Source organism: Scardinius erythrophthalmus, assembly GCF_964197995.2.
Source record: "Scardinius erythrophthalmus genome assembly, chromosome: 16".
Lineage (NCBI taxonomy): Eukaryota > Metazoa > Chordata > Actinopteri > Cypriniformes > Leuciscidae > Scardinius > Scardinius erythrophthalmus.
In genome coordinates, this window is record NC_138236.1 from 39,404,226 (window position 1) to 39,421,747 (window position 17,522).

The 17,522-nt window shown below is 39.3% G+C and overlaps 1 protein-coding gene across 1 annotated transcript in view; it reads right to left on the bottom strand.

The window, feature by feature from the left end:
• LOC308704148 (NLR family CARD domain-containing protein 3-like) overlaps nt 1-17,522 on the bottom strand; it is a 1,230,758-nt gene that overhangs the window by 1,174,156 nt on the left and 39,080 nt on the right. Inside the window, exons 4-5 of the mRNA XM_081388260.1 lie at nt 10,557-10,730; nt 10,293-10,466 (exon numbers count right to left, since the gene is read on the bottom strand). Of these exons, the coding sequence (XP_081244386.1) occupies nt 10,293-10,466; nt 10,557-10,730 (348 nt within the window). The remainder of the gene's footprint in view (nt 1-10,292; nt 10,467-10,556; nt 10,731-17,522) is intronic.

A 17,522-nucleotide genomic window follows, 5' to 3' on the forward strand; every position in this document is an offset into this window, starting at 1 on the left:
CATTTTGCCATGTTGTGGTCGCGCCGGCGTCTCTTATGAGCGTGCTTGCTACGCACGACCCGCCTACATTTGAAATAACGAAATTTTGGTCCGCTTTTTTCTTTTTCTTTCTCGAGCTTACTCCACTGCCGCCTGCCTCCGCCATCTCGCTGAATGCTGCAGAGACGCTGTGCGGGAAGCACGTGACATAAAACGAGGCCAGCTATTGGCTATTCGCTACTTCTCCTGCTATAATGGCTGAGTAAAACCTCGGTAGGCTCTTTACTGCCACACTTTGGTCACCGCAGATTTAAAATATGCACGAAATGAGCCGCTTACGGCAAATAAAAGTTATTTAGCAACTAATTGATGACTAAATTAGTTGACAACTATTTTAATAATCGATTTTAATCGATTAAATCGATTAGTTGTTTCAGATCTAATACTTTTAGACATTAGTTAGATTAATTAATAGATTATAGCTATTTATTGTTATTGTGAATTTATAGTCTTAAAGGTCCCGTTTTTCCTGTGTTTTTGAAGCTTTGATTGTGTTTACAGTGTGCAATATAACATGTGTTCATGTTTCGCGTGTAAAAAAACACAGTATTTTTCACACAATTTACTTATCTGTATATCGCTGTTTTCACTGTCCTAAAAACGGGCTGATGACTTCCTTGTTCTATTAAGTCCCTCCTTCAGAAATACGTAACGAGTTCTGATTGTGCCAGCGGTTCCTGTGTTGTGATTCAACAGCAGCTTAGCACACATTGCCCGGAAAGGTCACGCCTCTTACCATAACGTGGAGATGCATGCGCTCAGTGTTATTGTAAACATGTCTTTAATATTACCTTTTCAATTTGAGCCGGAATCAGATCCAGAGAACATAGATAAAGAGGATCGATTAGAACCTGTTCATGCACGACTTTTGCAGGATGTTTCACAATGGTAAGCTGTTTATTTAGTAGTTGTCATACTTTTACGTTTGGCTGTTACCTTGAATTGGTAAAATTGTAATGTTAAATGTTACAAACTGTTATAAAAGCTTGTGGTAGGCCTATATGGTTTTGTCCGTCCGTCCGTCCGTCTGTCGAATTAACGATGGTGTTGTTGAATTTTTTAAATAAGTGCATTGTTTATTCCTACCTTAGTTACACGTGAGCACTCTACAAATGCAACTCTTCCTCTTCTCCGTGGGAGCGCAACAAGACCACGCCCCCTTTTTTTGTGTATTCTTGTGGGTGGAGGTTAGTCAAAAAACTGTTCTAGTGACGTCATTAAAGCAGGAAGTAGAGGGATGTAGTCCAAACCGACCGTTCGATGTAGGCTTTGAAAGGGGACTTCTGTTAAATAAAATATCTCGTTTGGCATTGAACTTTGAGCTTTATAATTTTACATGTATTATTTATGCTCTAACAGCAACATTACACACTAACTAAAGTTTGAAAAATGGGATCACAAAGAACAGGACCTTTAATCATATATAAGACATAATAAATAATCCTGTCATATACAATTCATGACATGTAAAAAAATATTTAGATAAAAATGGGACAAATAATTACATAATAAATATAGTCACCTGGATTACCCATCCAGGTAACAGTAGCAGAATTGATTAAAGCAGTGTTTCCCAACCTTTTTTCCAGGTGTCCCCTATTTTAAAATATAAAATCCTAAACGACCCTCGCAAAACTTGCAGATACATTTTATACATTACAGGGATTACAAAATCTGTTTAGTTTTTAATAAATGCAACAACTGCAGAAACATTAAAATAATAGCATTAACAACTATGGCCGGATTTGACTTACAACATAATGTTATCTTCTAACATATCGTGCCCATGGACAGGGGGGGTTTGGGTAGTTTGAATTTTGAATTGAAAATAGGCCTATATAATTTTCGTGATTCATATAATGTAGTAATTAACTCAATGTGAGCGGACAAGAAACATTAACAAAACCGTGTTCATCATACTAGGCATAAGATTAATAATGAATGTGTACATGTTCTCAATGAATTCTTAAAAAATTATTACCTAGCGTTCATACCTTCGGTGAAATAAGTGGTCAAAGTTAAAAATAAGTCAAAGCTTAGCTTTAGGAGAAGAAACAACAAAATAAGCAGACAGAGGAAAATAAAGAGTGATAGAGATGAGGAGAGAGCAGGTATTGACAAATAATCTACTGCCAACTGGCATGGTTTTAAAGCCATCTCTTATCCATTTTTTTTTTGGCCTTCAAGCATCTTGAAATGCACATATGTAGATCAGAGAAATCAAAATATTTCTCAGGGATGCATGATGCCAACCCAACCTAGCTAGTGTGCATGTGTGTGCACACAGTATAGGCCAAATAAATAAAGCACTGTTACCCTTTAAAACAAGCTTAGTTTGCTGACAATTTAGAAGTTAGTGATCCTACAAATGTTAATTTAAATTGAGTGACTTCTTAAAAACTTAAAGTTTCACAACATGAAACAAAAACACTTAAAATAGCTTAATAGGTCTGTCATGTCAGGTCGGTCACACACACACACACACACACACACACACACACACACACACACACACACACACACACACACACACACACAAAGCCAAAAATCGGAGAAATTGGATAATATGCTATTATCTAGCACTTATTTGAAAATATTAATCTTTTGTAACATTATAAATTACTTGCATGTCACTTTTGATCAATTTAATGTGCCCTTGCTGAATAAAATTATTCATTTCTTTAAAAAAAATTAAATAAAAAGCCTTGGTGAACATAAGCTTTAAAGATGAGGTAATTTGATCGGATGTCATGTATTTACAGCATTTTACCTGATAGAAATGCATGCTCAGTTTATATCTTATTTTAAGGTGAGGTAGTATTAAAGGAACGGCAAAATTCAACATGTTGTGAGCTGTAGTTGATAGTGTAGCCTACTGTAAGGATTAGGTCTCGGGTTAACATTTTTTCATAGTTTTGCATTAGAATCAGCAGCAGCCAGTTGCAACTCCAGGAGCTGATGGAGAGCAGGAGAAAAAGCCAGAGAGTTTAGAGGTGAGATTAACATACTTTAGAAAAAGTAATGTATATTAAGATTTTATTTTATCAATTTAAAAAGTGGATCTTACACTTTAAAAGTATTTGACAATTAAAAAAAAAAAAATTAAGATGTTGCAGACATTGTAGACGGTTGCTTAGTTTATGGTGTCTTATTTGGTTGTGGGTTAATATGTCATAATCTCACACCAGCTTCAGCAGCAGACGGTTTACACTGTAAGTGCTGATGGAGAGCAGGAGAAAGAGCCAGAGAGTTTAGAGGTGAGATTTAAATAGGCTACTTCAGAAAAAGTTATTTCAACTGTGTCATAACATGTTTACAAAGTGCATCTTACACATTAAAAGTACAAGACATTCATATTTATTGTACAATTACATTTATTTCAATAGAATCTGCAGCAGGCAGTGGTTGGTGCTAGGGCTGATGTCAGGGAGAAAGGGCCAAATCCGAACAATGAGGATGAGGAATCCGAGCATGAAGGCACTGTAGATGAGGAACAAGTAGAATCTGAGGCAGAGCAAAATTACCCTTTGACTGAGCCACATCACCCTCATCCCAAGTTTATTGAGGTGCAGAAGTTGGCCAACAAGACGCTTCGATTTCAGAAGAGCTGGTTCAATGATTTCCCTTGGTTACACTACTGTCCTAAACTGAAAGGAGTTTTGTGCTTTTATTGCACCAAGGCCTTTTCAAAGCAAACATCTTCACTAGCCAAAAATACAGAACCAACATTTATTTTGACAGGCTTTAGGAACTGGAAACGGGCTGTGGAGGGTTTAGAGCGACACTCAAGCAGCAAAACACACAACATTGCAGTGACTATGCACATTTATGAGCCAAAATCAATTAATGCCCAACTATCCAGTGTTTTGGCAACTGCACAAGAGGAGGCCAGGTCAAACTTACTAAAAATATTAAGCTCTGTTAAGTACTTGGCCCAACAAGGCCTAGCTTTAAGAGGGCATGGAAATGAAGAGGGGAACTTCCACTACCTTCTCCTTCTTAAGGCAGAGGATGATCCTGCCCTTGGACACTGGTTAAAACGGAACCACAGCTACACCAGCCCTGTCGTTCAAAATTAAATGCTAAGTTTAATGAGCAATACCATCATTCGCAACATTGCAACAATCCTGGCTTTACCAGTGGTCCAATATTCAGTAATAATTGATGGAACACAGGACGTAAGTGGCACAGAGCAGGAGTCCATCTGTCTCCGCTACGTTGATTCCGACTTGGAACCACGAGAGGAATTCATTGGCCTCTACGAAACTTCTTCCACCACAGGTGAGCAAATTTCTAACATTGTCTCTGATGTGCTACTCCGTCTGAACCCTTTCAGGACTGCGTGGCCAGACCTATGATGGAGCAGCCAATATGTCAGGTCATCTTTCGGGAGTACAGGCTCACATCAGAAAAGAATAGCCACTTGCTATTTATGTTCACTGTGGGCCTCACTGCGTCAACCTGGTCACGCAAGCAGCTTGCTCAACCACACCGATTGTGAGGGATGCATTGCAGTGGACCCATGAGTTGGGGTGCTTGTTTGGACAATCAGGCAAATTTAAGACCATTTTCAAGTCTGTTGCAAAGTCCACAAGTGGTTCCTACATCACACTCAAACCTTTGTGCCCAACACGATGGACAGTGCGCACCCCAGCCATTGACGCCATCCTTGGTCAATATGAGGCAGTCTTGGCTGCATTGGAAGAGATGGCTTCGTCCAACACATCCGACACAGCTTCTAGAGCTAATGGCCTTCATGAGCGGTTCCAAAAGGGCACCACAGTCCTTGGCCTGTTTCTGGCAAAAGAGGTGATGATGGGGTTAGAGGGCCTGAACACTTTACTGCAGGGGAGAGGGAAAACACTCTCAAAAAACACTTTCAGAGCCAACGAACCGAAGAAGCATTCATCACAGTCTACACCAGTGCAACTGATCTGGTTACATCTTTGGACATCGAACCAATAAAGATGCCACATTTACGAAAGCCACAGAGGAGACATGCTGGCCCAGCTGAGCCCTACGTTCCATCCACAGATCAGGAGTACTACCGTGTACAGTTCTTCCAAGTCCTTGACATTGTAACAACACAGCTGACAAAGCGGTTTGAACAGGAAGCTGAAGAAAGTCCTACTCTCTGATCAAGTTGATGATGTGGTTGACCTGTATCCAGAGCTGCAGTTCCAGTCCCTAAAGGTGCAGCTGGCCAAGTTCACTGCCAATTACACGTACAAAACCTGCTCAGAAGTGACAGAAATCATGAGGAACATGGTTCCCGAGGTCCGTGGTCTCTTCAGTCAAGTTGAGGCACTTCTGCGTTTGTTGCTCGTTGTTCCTGCCTCATCTGCTGAAGCAGAGAGAAGCTTCAGTGCCTTGAGACGCCTGAAGACCTGGCTGCGCTCTTCAATGTCACAAACCCGACTCAACAGTGTGGCTGTTTGTCATGTTCACAGAGAGAGAATGTATAACTTGGACAAGAAGAAACTGGGGCAAGAATTTGTTCAAGTTACTGATCGGCGCATGCATGTTTTTGGGTCATTTTAGAATCAGTAATAGTTTATTTTGTTTAAGTTACTTTTTTTGGACAATGTACATTGTTTCTTTCTGTATCTAAACTGCATTGCATGTTTTATTTTGTGCAAATAAACCTTTAACATTTCTTGGTTCACTTGATTTTTCAGAACATTTTAACCAAATGCTTTCAAAAAGTGGTGGGGACAAAATCAGCCATTTCAAAAAGTGGTGGGGACATGTCCCCAGCATCCCCAGTGTAAATGACACCTATGCTTGTATTGTTCTCGTTATTTTTGATCCATGTAACCATAATAAATAAGGTTGTGACACCAAAAGCTACTAGATTAAAGGTCCCCTATTATGCCTCTTTTCACAAGATGTAAAATAAGTCTCTGATGTCCCCAGAGTGTGTATGTGAAGTTTTAGCTCAAAATACCCAACAGATCATTTTTTACAGTATGTTTAAATTGTCATTTTTTGGGGGCTCAGAAAAACGTGCTGTTTTAGTGTGTGCCCTTTAAATGCAAATAAGCTGCTGCTGGACGGCACAGGACAATTTCATCTCACGGAATGATGATAATATCAGAAACTCTCAGTAACGGTGTTCATTTCGACCCGGACCCGGAGTTGGACAATAATGCCTACAGAGTTGACAAAGTATAGAGTGCTGTATAGAGATGGAACAGGTATAGTTTAGTAGTTTAATTACGGTTATAACGTATTTGTCATCTGCTTGTATGTATCCATTATTAATAGCCTACAAGTCTGCGGTAGAGTTTATTGTGAAATTTCGGTAGAGTTGAGGGAGCATTTTCTTTAAAAACAAAATAATTCCACCTCGTCTTCAGCGGCTGCCTCAGATTTTGGGAGTAAATAGAGAGAGCTATGTGAATTAATACATCCAGCCACACAACACCTACAACGCTTGGGAGACATTCTCGTCAGTGCAGCAGCTGTGAACTCGATCAGGGCGGGTCTATGTTAGAACTGCAGTGTCTGTCAACACTCGTGGGCGGGGCCTGTGCTGTAGTGACGTCACTAAAGCCGCATTCTGAAAACAGGTCGTTGGGAGACACTGCTGATGATTTATGGGGATTAATAAAAAAGGAGTGAGTGGATTTTTATCACTTTTGGGTGGTTGTGTACACACACTGCCAACACACATTTATGTCCAAACAGCATGCAAAAGTGTATTTTGCATAATAGGGGACCTTTAACTCATTTAAACAGTAAGTTATAAAATGGAAACAAATAGTCAATTTACGAACAATAGCACAAATAAATACAACAGAACAAACATATAAATTAAATAAACAGTGCTTTTCAGGTTTTTCATGTAGGTCTAAACAGGAGATTTTCAGGTAGAGAAATTGTAATCTAATGTATAACTATAGATCAACTTTTATTAAAGTTAATCAGTGAAGAGCAATTAAAGATGCATAAATAATGTTTTGAAACGTTAAATAGGGCTACTGTTATTTGAAATTAATTAAAAAATGAAAAGATACTTTAAATGTGAAATTAAATGTTGATTGATTCAACCGATTCATTCAAATGGCTGATTCATTCGTTAAGGAAGCATTTTACTGTCTTAATGAGTAAGTCATTGATACATTGATTAAGCTGATTAGTTTCGAAAAGCTGATTCATTCAGTAAAGATACACCATTGTGTGTTGCTCAGAGATGCAAAAAAATACTGTGGACTTTGTTTGGAACTATTTTCGTTAGCGGAATAGAACGAAACAGGCGATTTGATGTCTAAAATGGAAGTCACTTAAAGGCACAATATGCATTTTTTTTGCTTTAAAAATATAAAAAATCACTATATCTATGTTATATATTTTTTAAAGTTGTGTATTTACATTATCCCGACAGTTCCAATTAACTTCTAAATCCAGAGAAATTAATATTTTAATTCGAAGACACGGACCATGTCTTTATTTCCGTTATGTCGCAGTCAATGGCGTCATATCCGCGTTGTCCCTGGTTTCCGCCTATGGTTTCCGCTCGTACTGCCATGGTAACCAGAGCTATCAGCAGAGCCCTCTGATTGACCAAATCGACAGACGCAGACAACTGTGGAGTTCGCAATGTCTATCTGCACGCTGTTGTTGTTTCGTTCAAACATTATGGACCATGGCAAGCAGACTTTGGGTAAAAAAGGATAACTAAAACGAAAATCAATATCAGCGCGGTGTTTTCGAGATGCCGAGAGCTCCCATAGACAGTATATAAACGAGAGCTCCACGTCTGAGACTTCGACCGCTTCTACATGTACTTTATTAAACAGGTGAGCACATTTACATAAAACTAATCAATTTTATATAGTTCAACAATGATAAAATGTTAGAATATGATCTGTATGTTATTCTAATGTTGATCTAGCTTACTGCTAGTCTCATACAGACAAACTAACACATACATTTCAACACATTCAAATGCAGTTTAGTGTGCTAGTGTAATGTTAGACCAAGTGAAACAGCGCTGCGTTACCTCACAAGTTTAATTTGTCTAATAAACTGACCTGTGAGTAGTAATTCTGCACTTGCATTGCATGTAGTTCGGTAGAATGAAATGTACATATTCCTTTTATATCCGCGGGAGTCGCGTGTGGAGCTGATAGCTGTCACTTAACAATCCCGAACTGCTTCATATCACAGTCATGATAAAAGCATTGATGTATTCAGTCATCCATAAACATTATTAGATCGGTCGGCTTGACGTTGACGACAACATCCATAATTCTTAGCAAATGTTGCGTCATCAAACTACGCCTTTGTTATTGTAAAGAGGTTAGCGACCCCTAGTGGAGAAAAATTCTATACTGTGGCTTTAATATTAACTTGTTTATTAAACTGTATGTTGTATAAAATCAATGTCACATTTGTAATCATGCTGATATTTGGAGAAAAACGGCACTCTTCGTGTAATATTGGTTAAGTATATTAAATTATATAAATATATAAGACATACATGTGCATTTTTTTGCCCCTTATCTTGAATCTGGGGGCATTCTAAATGCATTTTAAAGGAACATTCCACCGCTGGAAAGATGAATGTGTATTTAAAATAGGTCATTTATGTAGAAGAAATGTCAGAAGACAAGGAAATATTGTTGCGCTCAGATGAAGGCTAGTTGTAAGTCCAGGTGCGTGAAAACCAATAAAATGTAGAAGAGACTGTAGATGGTTCGCACTCTGAAAAACTAGACAAAGTCTTTAGCAAAAAGAATCAGTTATTTTAATAGAGCAAGAGCAGACGTTTCAGCCATCCAGCTATTCTCAATGCTCATAAACTATGTAGAAGAAATGTGAAATTAATTTTGAAGTTGGAGCTTTCTAGACTGAGAAAAGCCAGAAAATGTATTTTTGGCTTATGTGGATGAAAGACAACAACTCCCAGAATGCACTTGCTTCGCTGCCCTACGAGGCCACTCCTAAGCCACGCCTACCGGTAAGACAGCGCAGTTGAAAACAACAAAGCAAGGCTAGGCTACGAGTGAGTCTCCGTGACGAGTTTGCCCGTGATTTTGAGATCGCCAAAATGTCTGGGATTCGGCTTTTGCATTCTACAGTCGCCATTCATCATGTTTACTGTGGCGAGCAGGACGAGGCTGAGGGCCGCGGGAGAACGGCGCGAGGCCGGTGGCGTGATTACTGACGACCGACACCTGTGAGGCACTTGTCTCGTATCTCTCACGGAGGAGCGGGTATTTTCTTAGCAATGGTAAAACGCACATCAACCGATCACGCCACCGGCCTCGTGTCTTTCTCCCGCGGCGCTAGCCTCGTCCTGCTCCCTGTATTACTGTGATTACTGATGAGCGAGACCTGCGAGATATTTTCTTAGCAATGTTAAAACGCACATCAACCGATCACTTGTTTAGCGTTCATGTAAACACTACATTCAGATTCACCAATCGGAATGAATTCAGTTAGATTGAAACAAAAGGTGAGCATGTAAACAATGAATGAACCCCTACTACTCGGCTTTCTTCGTCCATGTTTTCTGCAAGTTTCTGCCGGTGATATCAAACGTACTCGCACTGGTCTGTGATAGGTCTGTTAGCGCATTAGCTCCAACCCCCTATGGGCGGGTTTGAAAGGGTGGGAACTAGTGCTTGTAGTCTCAACAGAAATCCCCCCCTCTTACACTTCCTTCTACAATGACGCAAAATGACGATTTTTGCGTCATTGTAGGAGGAAGTGTAAAGAGGTAAATACAGATTTATCTCGTCTCGGGGGAAAATGAGAAAATGTTGCACGACCATTCAATAGTATGATTGGGTTTCTAACATTGCAAAGCTTAATGCAAATGGGTGGAGTGTCCCTTTAATAGAAAGATGTCAGATCGTTAAATCAACAATTACGATATCATAGACAATAAATATCACACACCCCTACAGCACTGGCCCGATCGGGCAAGTGGCGGTTCCCTCAACTGTCCCGAGCATTGTTCACACTGGCCCCGGGCCATCAGGCAGTCCTTATTGTCAAGCCCTGTAATCGCCACATCATGTAATTAATTAGATTAAAAATTTTAACCGCTTGACAGCCCTATTCAATATATTGGTAATGAATACATTCTATGAGAATTTATATTTCAAGTTTTGACTGTTAATGTCACGTCCATAACACTGGAATTGCTCTTCATCCAAATGAGAGTAACCGACTTGTGGTCAGATCACCTGAGGCAGATCTTAATACCAGGTGTAAACCGGGCCTCTTATTGTCCCACATACTTGAGTATCTGCAGTGAGCAGGTTGGATCCTTCAATTTGTCAGAGAGCAGCGTGACTTCTGATTCTCCTGGGTGATTGTAGCTCAGATCCAGCTCTCTCAGGTGTGACGGGTTTGAACTCAGAGCTGAAGACACATAACCACAGCCTTCCTCTGTCACCATACAGCCAGACAACCTACAGACACACACAGTCAAACCATCTACAAACACACATTGACTTTATAACTGGCAGGCTGTAAATAATCTCTCATATGTTCTTAAATACCTCAGTATCTGCAGCTGACAGTTTGGGCTTTTCAGTCCTTCAGAAATAATCTTCACTCCTGAATCCTGCAGGTCATTGTTACTCAGATCCAGCTCTCTCAGGTGTGATTGGTTTGATCTCAGAACTGAAGACACATAACCACAGCCTTCCTCTGTCACCATACAGCCAGACAACCTACAGACACACACAGTCAGACCATCTACAAAAACACACATCAACATAATGACCGGCAGACTGTAAATAATCTCTCATATGTTCTTAACCCCCTGGGGTCGGCTATCGTGCCGGCGAGACTCAAAAGAGTGCAAAAGAGACTCAAAATACTCTGTTGATTTTGATCTTACATATAAGGGTTATACATCATTCGATCCTGTTAAGTGTCTTTGTTTTTATTGTGAGTATACAAAAAAAATAGTGTTGTGCTTTTCGCCAAATAAAGAAAAATAAACATGCGAGTTCTGCCTTCTCTCTGTCAGTGAAGTCCATTCTAAAAATGCTTCTGAAAATGAACTGTAACTCAGCAAATACTTCTCCCACAGACAAGTGAGATATGTATTTATGAAGCTTGAATTCTCTTCTTTTAAATGAAGTAATATATATTAAAAACAAATATTCTCAGCTTATGTAATCTGTTTGAAAGTAAGGAGAGGTACCGTTTTTTCTTTCTCCCTTCATTATCATTAATTAGCTGAGGCCGCCACACCCCCGAGGCTATTCACATGGTAAATAGTTATAGGTGATCTATTTGCATCGCATACGCCCCCCTATCAATGCCATAAAAACACAAAGTTTCTTCATCAGATTCACTGATAGTTCATCGCGTTTTAAAGGGATAGTTCACTTTGAAATTAAATTTTGGTATGTTTTAGCTTACCTCAAGGGCATCCAAGATGTAGGTGTCTTTTTTTCCCACAGTAGTTTCAATTTTGATATTTTTAGGTCAAACCGTTCTTGTCTGTCAGTCATATCATGCAGGTCTGTGGTCACTGTCTCAAAGAGCATGCACAAAGTCCAAATTAAAACAATTCCCCATCGTCCAAATTAAACAATCCCCTATCGTAAGTACACATTGATGGCCTAAGACACGAAACGAGCGGTTTGTGTGAGAAAACGTACTTACGATGGGGAATTGTTTGATTTGGACGATGGGGAATTGTTTTAATTTGGACTTTGTGCATGCTCTTTGAGACAGTGACCACAGACCTGCATGATATGACTGACAGACAAGAACGGTTTGACCTAAAAATATCAAAATTGAAACTACTGTGGAGAAAAAGACACCTACATCTTGGATGCCCTTGAGGTAAGCTAAAACATACCAAATTTAAATTTCAAAGTGAACTATCCCTTTAAGGATGGCACGCTACTCCGGTAAAGACGCCCTTCGGATGATTCTGGACAGCGAGGAAGTATTCACCTTTTCCTCAGAGGAAGATTGCAACTCGGACGACGAACGGCAGAATTTTCAAGAGCGAATTGATCCCGCCGAGGATACAATTCCTTTTCTGATAATATAGAACTCATGAATTTTCAGACTATATTTTGCCTAGTTTTGGCTAGCTTTTGACATCTTACAGGAACGATTGCCTTACAATATCCCTAACATTCGTGTATATGCTCAAGTGTAAACTTTTTTTAATGTGATATTACTCTCTAAACATATTTGTATATTAAATATATTTCACTCAGTTTTGATTAGCTTATGACACTGATTATCATGCTAAAATACTGCCTTAAGCGTAATGTAGCTTGTTTGCAAATATCTGCTTAGGTTATATAATGTGATTTAGTGCAAATATATTTCAGCCTACGGTAAAATATGTGATACTGTCTAAATACATTATATTTTTATATAAATATTAGGTTTTGGTTAGCCTATGACACTGCTTATGCTCCAATACTGCCTTATGTACAGATGTTTGTGAATACAGGTGTAAATGTTTGAAATGTAGCGATGTGTCGTTCGCGAACGATCCGTTCATTGCGTGCATCACTAAATGCGTGTGGTCTATATGACCCATCAACAGATACTCGCGGTGATGCGGTCTACGGCCCATCAATAGATATTTCTCTGTCCTATGGCCCATAAACAGATATATACATTGTGCGTCCATAACCATTAATTGCTCATCAGTTTACTTTGGATAATGTATGCTAACAGTTTTATTTTGTTGTTTTTTAGGAATTTGTCTGCATCACAGTCTCCTTCTCACATTGATAAATCCCATCACATAGAGCCTCTTTCACCTAGATATCATCATATAGAGACTGTGTCTGTTCCCCGAATTTGGAAATCCAAAAAACGTTTAAACCCAACTAAGGTTAAAAATTTAATTGATGTTCAACAAATAAAAAACAGCTATAATACAGATGAGCAAATGCTAAAGCTTGGGTTGCTGAATATTCGATCGCTTACTTCAAAAGCACTCATTGTTAATGATATGATTTCAGATAATAACCTAGATGTGCTGTGTTTGACAGAAACCTGGCTAAAACCAAACGATTACATTACTTTAAATGAATCAACCCCGCAAGATTACTGTTATAAACATGAGCCTCGTCTGAAACGCAAAGGGGGTGGTGTTGCTGTAATCTATAGTAATAGTTTCAAAACCACTAAGAAATCAAGTTTTAAATATAATTCTTTTGAAGCATTGGTGCTTAATGTAAAAATATATAGTGTAAACGATAAATCACATTTGAGATTTGTGCTGGCTACTGTATACAGGCCACCAGGGCACCATACAGACTTTATCAAAGAATTTGCGGACTTTCTATCAGAATTAATATTGACTGCAGATAAAGTACTAATTGTTGGTGATTTTAATATACACATCGATAATGAAAAAGATGCATTGGGATTGGCATTTAAAGACATTGTAAATTCAATTGGAGTTAGACAACACGTGTCAGGACCTACTCATCGTCGTAATCATACTCTAGATCTAATATTATCACACGGAATAGATGTGGATGCCGTTGAAATTCTGCAGCAGAGCGATGACATCTCAGATCATTATCTCGTCTCAGATCATTATCTAGTCTCGTGTAATTTGCATTTAGCCAAGGCTGCAAAGCCGACTCCGTGTTTCAAATATGTGAGACCTATCACTTCTGCTACTAAAGATTGCTTTATTAATAATCTTCCTAATCAGTTTCATCATCTCAGCATCTCAGATAGCTTAGAAGAACTAGATATTACAACAGAAACGTTTAACTCTCTCTTTTCCAGCACTTTAGACACAGTTGCTCCGTTGCGCTTAAAGAAGATTAAAGAAAATAGTCCAACGCCGTGGTACAACGAGCACACTCGGGCCCTTAAGAGAGCAGCCAGAAAAATGGAGCGCAACTGGAAGAAAACAAAACTAGAGGTATTTCGCATTTCATGGAAAGAGAGCTCAATTACTTACAGAGAGGCTTTAAAAGCTGCTAGATCTGCTTATTTTTCAACCCTATTAGAAGAAAATAAACATAATCCTAGGTATTTATTTGAAACGGTGGCTAAACTAACGAAAAATAAAGCTTCAAGCACCGAAGTTTCCAAGCAACACAGCAGTAATGACTTTATGAACTTCTTCACTTATAAGATTGATAATATCAGGGACAAAATTATAACTATGCAACCGTCTACTACAGTATCACATCAGGCAGTGCATTGTAGTCTCCCTGAGGAAAAATTTGATTCATTCGTTGCTATAGGAGAGGAAGAATTTACTAAACTCATTAAATCATCTAAATCTACAACATGTATGTTAGACCCTATACCGACTAAGCTACTGAAAGAAATACTTCCAGAGGTCATAGATCCTCTTCTTAATATCATTAATTCGTCTTTGTCTCTAGGATACGTACCAAAAAACTTTAAGCTGGCTTTGATTAAACCGCTTGTTAAAAAAACGCAACTTGATCCTTCAGAATTAGTCAATTACAGGCCGATCTCGAATCTACCTTTTCTGTCAAAGATATTAGAAAAGGCAGTATCCTCACAACTGTGTTCCTTTCTTGAAAGAAATGATATCTGCGAGGATTTCCAGTCCGGATTTAGACCGTACCATAGTACCGAAACAGCTCTCGTTAGAGTCACAAATGATTTGCTCTTATCATCCGATCGTGGTTGTATCTCTCTATTAGTGTTACTCGATCTTAGCGCTGCATTTGACACCATCGACCACAACGTTCTTTTAAATAGATTAGAACATTATGTTGGCATTACAGGAAATGCACTAGCATGGTTTAAATCATACTTATCTGACCGTTATCAGTTTGTAGCAGTAAATGATGAGATGTCTCATCGATCACAGGTTAAGTATGGCGTACCACAAGGCTCAGTATTAGGACCGCTGCTGTTCACTCTGTACATGCTACCCTTAGGAGATATCATTAGGAAACATGGAATTAGCTTTCACTGTTATGCTGACGATACTCAGCTCTATATTTCTTCAAAACCTAACGAAACTTATCAATTCACAAAATTAACGGAATGCATAGCGGATATAAAAAATTGGATGACTTGTAATTTCCTACTTCTAAATTCTGAAAAAACAGAGTTTCTAATTATTGGACAAAAAACTTCCTCACGTAATAATCTAGAATACTGTCTAACACTTGATGGCTGCTCTGTTAAGTCTTCGTCGTCGGTTAGGAACCTGGGTGTGCTCTTTGATACCAATCTTTCATTTGAAAGTCACGTGTCTAGTATCTGTAAAACTGCATTTTTCCATCTTAAAAATATATCTAAATTACGTCATATGCTCTCATTGACAAATGCGGAACAATTAGTTCATGCGTTCATGACCTCAAGGCTAGATTATTGTAATGCTCTACTGGGTGGTTGCCCTGCACGCTTAATAAACAAACTACAGCTGGTCCAAAACGCAGCAGCTCGAGTTCTTACCAGAACCAGGAAGTATGACCATATTAGCCCGGTTCTGTCAAAACTGCACTGGCTCCCTATTAAACATCGCATAAATTTTAAAATATTGCTGATTACTTACAAAGCACTGAATGGTTTAGCTCCGCAGTACTTGAGCGAGCTCTTAACGCATTATAGTCCGTCACGTCTATTACGATCTCAAAATTCCGGCCAGTTGATTATACCTAGAATATCAAAATCGACTGCTGGCGGTAGATCCTTTTCCTATTTAGCACCAAAACTCTGGAACAGTCTTCCTACCATTGTCCGGGAAGCAGACACACTCTGTCAGTTCAAAGCCAGATTAAAGACACATCTCTTTGACCTAGCTTTCACATAATACATTATAGACTTCTATAATTTAATGTTATGCTGCATAGATTAGGTCAGCCGGAACCGGGAACACTTCCCAAAAATCCTGATGTACTCGTTACATCACGAGAAGAATGGCATCTACGCTAATTTTAGTGTCTGTGTTTATCCCAAGGTTTTTCCTGCAGCCTGCCGGATCCAGGCCGTATCCAGATCTGACGAAGGACCTTCACCTGGACCGATGACAACGCAGTGCTGAAGTGCCAACTAGTCTCTCCCTATGGAGGATCCCACTACCACTCTACAGATAAGGCGTTGTCGGGAAAATTCGTCTTGCGGTCCTACCCCAAGGCAACAAATAAAATAAAATTCCTTATCAAATTTATAAGGAAAGACAAGTATTTTGTTTAGGCTTGGCTTGTAGGGAATTCCAAACCTGCGTATATTCTAACGCACATAACTATAGAACCCATTCTAAATGCGCATGTGACCGCCATCAGCGTTTCTCACAGGTTCGCGTTTAAAGTCTGTGTAGAGAGAATGGTGTCGTCTTAGCGGCCCCTAATTTAATAACAAATGATCATTGCAATGGAACCAAATCAATTAAAACTAACTTTAGATGGAAATAACTTAACTCTGCTGTAAAGCCGAAACAATCTCTGTTACCTTAAATTATACGCTTATCTCTGTAAAGCTGCTTTGAGACAATCTACATTGTTAAAAGCGCTATATAAATGAAGATGACTTGACTTGACTTCTCCAGCACCCCGCAGAGGGGCACGCAGGTGTCGTAAAGTTCTCATCATACTAAGTGCACAGATGCAATATTTACAGATGAAATGTAGCCTAATTGTGTTTACATCGTCATAATATAAAAGTAGCCTACCTATTCTTGTGTGAAATTACTGTGTTAAATGTTTTTATCCATGGCAATTAGTGATTGATAATGATAATACAGTTTCTTTGATTGTGTTATCAGCATGCTCATGTGTTTTTTTTTTTTACAGATGTGACAATGAACTTGTCCAAGCACCTGTCTCGAAAAGAGCCAAGGCAAACAAGCAGGCAAGCAACAGGCAGTCCACTCTGTCATGGAAACAGAGACTGATGTTGACATGGTTCCAGAGACTGTGCGATTCCTTCCTGCACGGGAAACTGGACCACAACTGAGCCCTGTAGACTTACATTCGCCAATGAGTCTATTCAAACAATTTTTTTCAGAAAGTGCTGTGTCAACTCTGTGCCACACCACCAATGCTCAGGCTGCCAAGGCAACTGCAAAGGGCTGCAAATATAAATGGAAATATATCAGCATCAGTGAGATGTACCGCTACATTGGGCTGCTGCTCTACATGGCCATGGTGAAGGTCAGCTCCATCAGGGACTACTGGCGGCAAAGCGGTGTTTTCTCCGTAACCTTTCCAGCTACAGTTATGTCTAGGGACAGATACCGCACCATTTCATGGAATGTGCACATGAGTCACCCAGATGCAGATATGGATAATGACAGAAAGAGGGGCACAGCTGAACATGACCGTCTTTTCAGGGTCAAAGCTCTCATGGACACCATTCGTCATGCTTGTAAAGCCATCTATCATCCTAAAAGAAACTTAGCTGTGGATGAAAGAATGGTGGCATGCAAAGCACACACAGGTATGACGCAGTACATGAAAGCCAAGCCAACCACATGGGGTTTCAAGTTGTTTGTTCTTGCAGACCCATCGAATGGATACACTGTGTTC